At 47.8% G+C, this 9,965-nt stretch overlaps 1 protein-coding gene across 1 annotated transcript in view; it reads right to left on the bottom strand.

Moving 5' to 3' along the window:
• Nucleotides 1-5,282: 5,282 nt before the first annotated feature.
• The window catches only part of LOC142882634 (attractin-like), a 10,963-nt gene continuing 6,280 nt past the window's right edge, over nucleotides 5,283-9,965 (bottom strand). Inside the window, exons 2-3 of the mRNA XM_076017429.1 lie at nucleotides 9,125-9,239; nucleotides 5,283-7,889 (exon numbers count right to left, since the gene is read on the bottom strand). Of these exons, the coding sequence (XP_075873544.1) occupies nucleotides 7,765-7,889; nucleotides 9,125-9,239 (240 nt within the window). The 3' untranslated portion in view covers nucleotides 5,283-7,764. The remainder of the gene's footprint in view (nucleotides 7,890-9,124; nucleotides 9,240-9,965) is intronic.

Here is a 9,965-nt window from a genome sequence, read left to right as displayed (position 1 = left end):
AGACAGAGCCCAACAGGCTGAGGGCTCAGATACCTGCCCAGGTGAGTGAGTGAGGGGGGGTGGGTGGAGGGAGGCGGAGCTTGGTTCAGCCATCCCTCTACCTCCAGTTGTTCCCATTGGTTCCGCCCACAGTCAGACTGCTTCCCTCTGATTGGGGCTTTTCAGGACGGCTGTCAAATCACAACAATGATCCCCATGCTGGCTCGACCCTCCCTCTCTCTCTCTCTCTCTCTCTGTCTCTCTCTCTCTCTCTCTCGCTCTCTCTCTCTCTGTCTCTGTCTCTGTCTCTGTCTCTGTCTCTCTCTCTCTCTCTCTCTCTCTCTCTCTCTCTCTCTCTCTCTCTCTCTCTCTCTGTCTCTGTCTCTCGCTCTGTCTCTCTCTCTCTCTCTCTCTGTCTCTCTCTCTCTCTCGCTCTCTCTGTCTCTCTGTCTCTCTCTCTCTCTCTCGCTCTCTCTCTGTCCCTCTCTCTCTCTCTCTCTCTCTGGACCCATCATCCCCTGCTGAACATCATCCATCAACGTGTAATCAAAAGCCAATGTAAACCTCTTGTGAGGCAGCAGCAGCAGCAGCAGCAGCAGCAGCAGCAGCAGCAGCAGCAGCAGCAGCAGCTCTCTGGTGCTCATTGGGATCCTCATCATCAGCTCGCGGCTCCATTGAGGGAAGTCTCAGCTAACAGAGCCGAGCGTAAAACAAACAATGGGAGTGCAATGGGAGAGAAACACTTATAAACTGTTGCTGCTGCTGCTGTTGCTGCTGCTGCTGCTGCCGCTGCTGCTGCTGCTGCTGCTGCTGCTGCTGCTGCCGCTGCTGCTGCCGCTGCTGCTGCTGCTGCTCTCAGCTCAACAAGGGAAAAACGAACAGACTGAATGATGATGAATGAATGAAGGTTCAGCGGGACTGTGAGTGTAAACACAGAGCAACACGTGACTGCACGGCGGCCAGTGTGTGTGTGTGTGTGTGTGTGTGTGAGTGTGTGTGTGTGTGCGTGTGTGGCAGTGGGCATAACAAAGTCGTGTCCTACATTCATATCTGCTTCATCAGCGCCAGAAACAGGATCAGTAAACATCATTAACGTGGCCTCAACAAAATGAGAACCAGAGGAACGGAGCTGAGGACACACACACACTCTCACACTCACACACACTCTCACACACAGTCATAATGAGGTGAAGATCATCAATTAAACACTTCTTCTTCGGCCTCGGGGACTTTTTGTTTCGTGCATTTTTTTTCTTCTTTTTTTTTCCCGTCCTGATGGAACCGAAACACGAAGATAAATCGTCGATCAGCCGGCGGCTAAAAATAAACTCAACGCTAAACTAGGACACTTAGCTGACTTCCAGAGGGAGAGGAAGCAGCAGCAGCAGCAGCAGCAGCAGCAGCAGCAGGACAGGAGACCTCCAGAGTCACGTGTTGTGGCCTCGAGGCCTTGTTGCTGGAATTATCGTCTCTCCGACGTCACGTTTTATCGTGAGTCACGGATGGAAAAGTCGTAGGTCGTCGTGTGTCTGACGAGACGGACGCACGCAGGAAAACAGCCGCCGTCTGTCCCCGCCAATCGCAGCGCTCGCGGTACGACATCACCGAACAAGATTAGGGTAAAAAAAAAATGAAAAAAAAAACGGTAGAATAACTGTGAAAGAAAACCTTTTAGAATATTAAAAGTTGTTGCAGACTTCAATCAACTTTTGTGTCAGCATTTTATAATCAATGAGACTTCAACAATTAAGATTTTAAGAGGAGAATTTATATAATAATTTTTTTTAAATATTTACTTAAGAATTGAATGAGTTGTACATTGAAATCTTTACAATTAAAAGTTGTCATCAGACTTAAATCAACTCAAAGATGTTTAAACATTTCAAAATAAAAGACACTTTTATGATGAATTGGTTTGAACTGAACTTTGACTTTTTGTTCCTCCGTCCCTCTAGAGGGCACAGCAGGACAACAGGAAACAGAATCATTCACTCATTCATCTTCCATAGCCGCTTCTTCCTGAGCTCAGGGTCCCAGGGTTCTGCTGGAGCCTCTCCCAGCTGTCTGAGGGTGAGGGCAGGGTGACACCCTGGACCAGTGGCCAGGTCATCACAGGGCCACAGAGAGACACACAACCAGTCACACTCACATGCACACCCACCGACAATTTAGAATGTTCAGTTGACCGGAGAACCCGGAGAGAACCCAGCAGACACAGGCAGAACCCGGAGAGAACCCAGCAGACACAGGGAGAACCCGGAGAGAACCCACGCAGACACAGGGAGAACCTGGAGAGAACCCACGCAGACACAGGGAGAACCTGGGGAGAACCCAGCAGACACAGGGAGAACATGCAAACTCCACACAGAAAGGTCCCAGGCCCGGAATTTAACCCACGACCTTCTTGCTGTGAGGCGGCAGCGCTAACCACTGCGCCAGTAGTTAGCTAGTTAGCTAGCTAACTAGCTAGCTAACTAGCTAACTAGCTACTTGCGGCAGTGAGAGTTTTACTCAGAAAATTGTCACGGTTTTGAATGTGTTTATTAAAAAATGTTTATTTATTATCGCTATTATTGTTGTGGTTGTTGTTATTTTGAAGAGGTCAAGGTCAACAGTCAATCAGTGCAGTAATATTTAACCTGACCTAGGCCCCTCCCCTCCCCTCCCCTCCAGGTGGACGAGAACGAGCGTCTGTGGGCCGTGGACGAAGACTCCACCCTCCCTGCCCCGCCGGGGCTGGTGGACCGCAGCGCAGGCCCCGCCCACCCGCCCCCACCGCTGCTGCTGCTGCTGCTGCTGCTGGGCCTTGCCTGGATGCTGCTGCTGCTGCTGCTGCCGCTTCCACTCCCACTCTCTGACCACTAGGAGGCCTCAGCCGGCCGCTAGACAGCGACTCTCCCCTAGAACTGGTGTGGGGGAGTGGTTGGAGTTGTGGTGGGTGGGGACTTGACTCTGTCTGACCCCGCCCACCACTGAGAAAAAAAATGGGGGGCGGGGGGGGGGGGGGGGGTTGCAGTCAATCACACTTACTTTTTATTTGTCAATCACAACACAGAGGACGTGCAGAAGAAGAAGAAGAAGAAGAAGAAGAAAGCCTCCCGAGGGGGGGTGCTGCTGCGGAAACAGGAAGAGGAAGTTGATTTCATACCTTCCAAAACTCAAACTGACAAACTTCCTGTTGACAGACGGATGGACGGACGCTGCAGACTCAAAGTTTAAAAAAAAAAAAGAGAGAGAAAAAAAAAAATCCAATAATTTACATTTTTGTCACTCTGTGAAAAAGAATTTTCTCTGATGATTCAATGGTGAAAGTGTGTGTGTGTGTGTGTGTGTGTGTGTGTGTGTGTGTGTGTGTGTGTGTGTGTGTTGTGTGTGTGGCCACTCAGCAGCTTCGGACCTTCGTTGTTCAGTTTTGGTCTTCAGCAGAATCTCCGGGAATCTCCAGGATTTATATAAAAAAAATTGAAATATAAATTTAACATAAATATACAGTATATGTATATATGTATATATATACATATATACAGAATATAAATAGAAACATGTCATCCAGACAAGGAGAACTTTGATTGATGGCTCACAGAGAGATTCCCTGTTCCTCACTTGGACCTTGTTGTCGTCGTCTCCCATTGGTCGGTTCCCTCCATTCAAAGCAACCATGACTGAACAGCAGGTGGCGCTCTTTCTCTCTTCACCCCTGACGCTTCAGTTTGTTTTGTTTTGTTTTTTTTGGGGGGGGGGGGCGGGGGGTTGTTAGTTCCTTCTGAGAAATATATTTGAAAAAAAAAAATACATCCCCAAAAAAGAAAACAACAACTCTATGTTGGCAAAGCGGGAGCAACAGATGGTTTCTATTTTTGAAATGTTTTTTGTGGTCGATTTGATTGTTGGTGTGGCCTTGGAGGAGTGGGCGGGGCTATTATGGAAGTGGAGCCACGCCCCCTGCAACTTGTGCACTGGAACTCTCACCTGTGGATGTAAAAGCACAGCTGTCACAGCCTCATGGAGTGTGTGTGTGTGTGTGTGGGGGGGGGGGGGGGGGGGGGTTCTGTACTGCCATGCGTTTGCGTTTTGTTTTTGTGAAGCATCGTTAAATGGTTTTAATCAAAGTGCAGAAGAAGAAGAAGAGGAGGGGGGGTGTGGGGGGGAAGGAAGTGACATCACTGACCTTGAAGCAGGCACCGTGGTGAAGTGAAGGTTGTTGTCGGTGTTGATTGACAATGTGTGGCTGGGAACAGCACCCCTGCTGGCCACTGGAGGCACAACAACTGTCCAGCCCAAAAACGCACAAGTGGAAAATAAACAGCAGCGTTTTGTGCTCATCGTTTCATCGCTTCATCGTCGTCACTGGTGGGCAGTGTCAGTTCCGATATTGTTTGGGGGGGGGGGGGGGTTTGTTTGTTTGTTTGCAAGTTTCAGGCCCTCAGATGACAAAAAAATAAATAAAAATAAATCAAATTTTTTTGTCAGTGGCAAACAATGTGGGGGGAAGCCAAATTCCACAGCAACCAAAGCAAAGAATCCGCAGTGAACAGTAATGACACACAACAAGAGAGTGTTTAAAAGCAGCTCCACTGTGCCACTATCTCTCAAGTCTCATCATTAGCATACTGGAAAATATTAAGTCAGCCAGGATCAGAGTCAGCGCTAAAGTGGAGCAGCACAGCACAGCGCTGCTCTGTCTGTCTGTCTGTCCGTCCTGTCAGTACTGCGCTGGACCCTGCAGGGGGCACAACTTCGTAACGCACAAAAAGAAAACGTTTTTTTACTTCTTGTAAGAAAAAAAACAAAAAAAACACTTGAGGCTCCATTTGGAAAAAAAAAATATTATATATATATACATATACACATGTATATGTATATGTATATATATATACATATACATGTGTATTCTCACTCATTACTTCTGTGATGCGCAAACTGTGCCCCCCCCCCACCTCCTCCCTACCTCTCCTACTGCAGGACAAAAGAATGACTCAGCCATTTGTTTTGTTTTTTCTTCTTCACTTTTAATTAATAGACAAAAAAAAAAACTGTTCTGTCATTCTTTTTATGTACATCAGTAAATTACAAGTCAAAGCTCAGCTAGTGAAGTTTTACACCTGGTTACGCTTGTCCGCAAGGTCACATACAAACAAAAGAAAAACAGCTGTTTGTAACCGCAAGTCACATTTAGAATTAAAAAAAAAAAGAAAAAGGAAAAGAAAGAAAGAAAGAAAGAAAGCCTCGAGCAGAGCAGAGCGGAGCGGAGCGCAGCGCCACCTAGGGGTTCTTCTCTCCTCTCTCTCTCTCTCTTCTCTCTCTCTCTCTCTCTCTGGAAAACAACTTGACGCGTCGTCGGCATTTCACAACACTTTCTTCTCATTATTATTTACAAAAAGAAAAAAATGAAACAGCCACTGCTAAATTATACATTATTAACAAACTATATCCTCAGTGTGTGTATGTGTGTATATATATATATATATACATATATGTATGTACATATCAGGTATGTATATACATATTTATGTATATATGTATATACGTGCATACATATATACATATATATACACACATATATACATATATGTACATACATATGATATATACATATGTATGTATATATATGTATATATCATATGTTAATATAAATACACACACACACAGTGGAGGTTGAGCCACCACACACTGGACTGCTGGTCGACCTGCAGATCAGGAGCGCGGCCACCAGTCGTCACTTCTTGTACTTTAAAGGTTGATTATGTAGAGTAAGCAGCGGGTGTGGGAGGAGGAGGAGGAGGGGGTGGGGTGGTGGGCGGGTGGGGGCGGGGCTCCTCGTAGCTAATCACAATCAAGCAGACAGCGTTCAAGCGTCGGACCTCCAAAGGAAGCGAGACGTTCACGCCGTCACAAAGTTGCTGAGAAGTTCAGAAGTTTCTGGAAACCTGGTCCATCGTTTTCCTTTCAGTAGAAACAAAATAAAAACAAGGAAAATGGAAGAGACAATTTCTCAAGATGCAAAAGAAGAAGAAGAAGAAGAAAAAAAAGAGGATAATTGGCCCTAAAAATTAAATAAAATACCTTCACACACACACTGCTGTTGAGGGTTGTCTTGGAGGGTGAGCTGTCCCTTTAAAACCATCAGCCACTGAGGTGTAAAGTACCTGCGTTACTCGCTCCTCTGATTCTCACACACACACACACACACACACACACACACAGACACACACACACACACACACACACACACACAGACACACACACACACACACGGTGTAGTGCCAGAATAAAAATGACAAAAAAAAGTTATGGAAAGGAGAAAGAAATAATAATAATAATAATAAAAAATAAAAAAATCACCAAACCATCCATCGTCCTACACGGCTCCTTCACAATAAAAGCATTCCAGTTTGGTCAATAAAGTCACCTACAGCAGGATGGATTGTGCCGATTAAAAGAGCTATTTACAGCCTGCACACAAACTAATATTACAGTCGGACATATTGCATCTGCTTTGATGGGACCATTAAAACTCCCCGTAAACAGCCGAGAAAAGTGGATTAGATAAAGAAATCTGCTTTAAAAGAGTTCCAACATGGAGGTGTTTGTGTGTGTGCGTGTGTGTGTGTGTGTGTGTGTGTGTGTGTGTGTGTGTGTGTGTGTGTGTGTGCGCTTTAAAGACTTCACGGTTCAAGCCTGGAAACATCTGCATTCTTCAATTCCATTAGCGGCCACAGGAGGCAGCGTCATGACGGGAGACCATGTGACCATCATTGCAGCATCAGGCTCCGCCCACCAGGACCAGTGGGGGAGTGGGTTTGGGGGAAGGGGGGGACAGTCTGACCCACTGACCTTTGCCAAACTGCCCCTTCCTGTCTGCAGCCAGCAGGGGGCCCCACCCTCGCAGATATTTTTTTTTTTTTTTTTTACATTCATTCACAGGAGGGAGAGAGAGAGAGAGAGAAGGAAAGAACCTTTGTCCACGGCGAGAAGATCACTGCAGAGTCTAAACAGGAAGTGGAGTGTTTACTCTTTTTTTTCGTGATAAAGTTCCAAACTGCAATTCAAAAACAAAATGCTGGGAAAAAAACAGGTGATCACATGTGACTGGAGAGGTCATGTGACTGCCTGCATCACTGGGGAGGGAAGGTCCAGTGGGTTCAGTGCTAGCGGATAAAAAAATAAATAAAATAAAATAAAAACAATGTTCGTTTTCCACCCCTGGTGGTGGAAGAGGAAACTGCACAGAGTCAAAGTCGGGGGGTTTTAGCCAATGAGAACGCGCGTCCTGTTTGGTCCGGCTGTAAGAATGAAACGACAACAAAAAGAGGAAGGGCGACAATAACTTAGGTGATTGGTTGATGACGGCGAGGTGGGCGGAGTCTCTGTTTTTTGTTTTGTTTTTTTTGTGTTTTTTTTTTCAACTAGCAGCAAGTGGCTCCGCCTCTCCCGGCCCCCTCCCACCCTCCCACCCACGAGAGGGTTGGGGGGGGGGGGCAACCACGAATGTTAAAATGTTTAGTCTCCATAGCTCTCTCTCTCTCTCTTCAGGTCCACTTCCTGTCCATCAGCCGCCCCCCTCCCCCACACCCACCCCTCTCCTGGGAGGAAGAGGGAGAGGCTTCACTCAGAGGCCCCGCCCCCTCGGCCCCTCCTCTCTCCACAACCTCCACCCCCTCTGAAATTGCGTTCCTCTGCAGCATGCGGCAGGGAGCAGAGCAGAGGGGGGAGGGGCTGATGGGTGGGTGTGGCTGGAGGAGGAGGGGGCTGGGCAGGGGGAGGAGTTAGATGCAGGGGGAGGGGTCAGATGCAGGTGGACGGCTGAGCGCTGGGCTGCTGCTTGCGGCTCCGCAGGCCGCCGGACTTTTCCTTGTAGCCGGCGCACATCTGCTGGGAGACGTCCACCAGAGCGCTGGCCACCGCCAGGCCTGTAGACCAACACACACACACACACACACACACACACACACACACACACACAGAAGAAGATCAGACACAGTAGAAGAAGCAGCAGCGTTAACGTCTTCATCATCAGAGAGCAGGCGGAGGGGGCGGGGCCAGAACTTCTGTTCTGGGGCCATATGATTGGCTCGACTGGAAGATCACAGGAGCATGCTTTGCTACTTAGCGAGCTAGCTAGCTAGCGAGCTAGCTGTAAACCGTAGGCAGGTACAAAATCTGTCCGGCCCTACGGAATGTGTCCAGCGTCTTACGGCAACACTATTAGGACAAACTAGATAGATAGATAGATAGAGAGAGAGATAGAGAGATAGATATAGAATTTTCTACCTATCCATTGTTCATTTTCTATCTACCCATCTATCGATCGCTTGTTCGTTCGTAGTTTGTCCTAATAGAGTTGCCGTATGCGACGCCGTCGACAGATCCCGTCGGCCGGACAGATTGTCTACCTACACCGTGAAACAAATTGCAGGGAACCAGCACAGCACAGCACAGCACAGCACAGCACAGCACAGCACAACACAACACACACACACACACACACACACACAGCGGCGGCTGATTGCAAGTGTGGAAAACAGCTGGTGAGGTTTGTGAGCGGCAGGCGATCGTTAGCCGGCCGCTCGCTTCATTAACGTTTATTAATCGTCGCCCAGCCGTGAAATTCCAATAAAGTTCATTTATCCCTGACGACTGGTGTGGTGTTACCCCCGGTGCCGCCTTCTACCCGGGCCCCGACATGCAACACATGACTGTGGAGAAAACGCTGTATTCATACGTATATATATATATACTGTATATATGTGTGTATATATATATATATTCATATATATATATATACACAGTATGTGCTAAAATGTATAAACAATGGAACATGAGATTTGTCTTTGTAAGTGATGTAATGACAGCCAGACAGAGTGTCCACCAGGGGGCGCTCCCAGGCTGGATGGGTGAAGACGCCAGCTATATACATGTCGTGGCTCATCTGGTCGACTCAGTGCAGGGCTTCAAGTGTAAGAGCACTTGGAAGTTAGCAATGTTTGGCATTCTTGGTAAATAAATGAATAAAAAATATCAAATTTATGTTTGATACGGTGTGTGTGTGTGTGTGTGATATCTTTCCTTTAAGCTTTTTAATCCGACTACAAGCCTATGAGGAGGCTCACCCACCCCACCCCCTCCCGCGCTAGCAGCATCTTACCGGACTGCCCCGGTGGTGGGATGCCGCCGGTGCCTCTGGGTAACCGCACGAAGATGGAGAGCACGGCGGCCTTGTTGCCGAAGCAGGGCTCCAGGGCGATGGGCTTGGGGACCGACTGGAAAAACAAACAAACAGAGAAACATTCCCGGCGTTCCGGTTAGTGAAGTCGGGAAAACAACGACTCGCCCACTTCCAGACACAGCGACCAACGCTCCTCCTGCAACATATCTAAAAAAAATAAAGAAAACATCGAGCTACTGCACGATTTGCGACAGCTAGCTAGCTAGCTAGCTTGCTAGCGCATACAGCGGAAAAAGTTTTCGGCTTCCCGATTACTCTCGTATGACGTGGCCCCGTACAGCATGTAGCAGTCGGGTCGCTTCCCAGCGCTCTGTCACACCTGCTGAACCAGGTTGCATCAGCCAATCAGAATGAGCTGTGACATCACACTGGGAATAGAAGACTCTTTTTTTTCCTTTCCATATTCTGGCCTTTAGACATTTCTTTTCTTTTAGAAAGATTAAAAGTCCAGGACAATAGAAAGATTTATTGTGAAGGACGTTTCGGCTCAAAGTTCATCCAGTCAATGGGTTAACAGGCCTTTCTTTTTGCATTGCGGTCTAATGGGGGGGGGGGATGCTTTTTAGTTGCAGTACAGTGCAGCAGCAGCAGCGGCAGCAGCGGCGGCAGCAGCAGGAAGCTCCTCATCAAACACTTGGACGCCAGCAGACCGCCTGCATCCGTACATAGCCCCCACACACCCCCCCCCCCTCCCTCCGCCACCTTTGCACAGCGGAGAGCTGCTCTTAATGCCGTGTGTGTGTGTGTGTGTGTGTGTGTG

Source organism: Nelusetta ayraudi, unplaced genomic scaffold (genome assembly GCF_046127955.1).
Source record: "Nelusetta ayraudi isolate G7.1 ecotype Tasmania unplaced genomic scaffold, CSIRO-AGI_Nayr_v1 ptg000379l, whole genome shotgun sequence".
NCBI lineage: Eukaryota > Metazoa > Chordata > Actinopteri > Tetraodontiformes > Monacanthidae > Nelusetta > Nelusetta ayraudi.
Note: the sequence above shows the minus strand (reverse complement) of the source record. Positions and strands in the feature narration are given on the sequence as shown.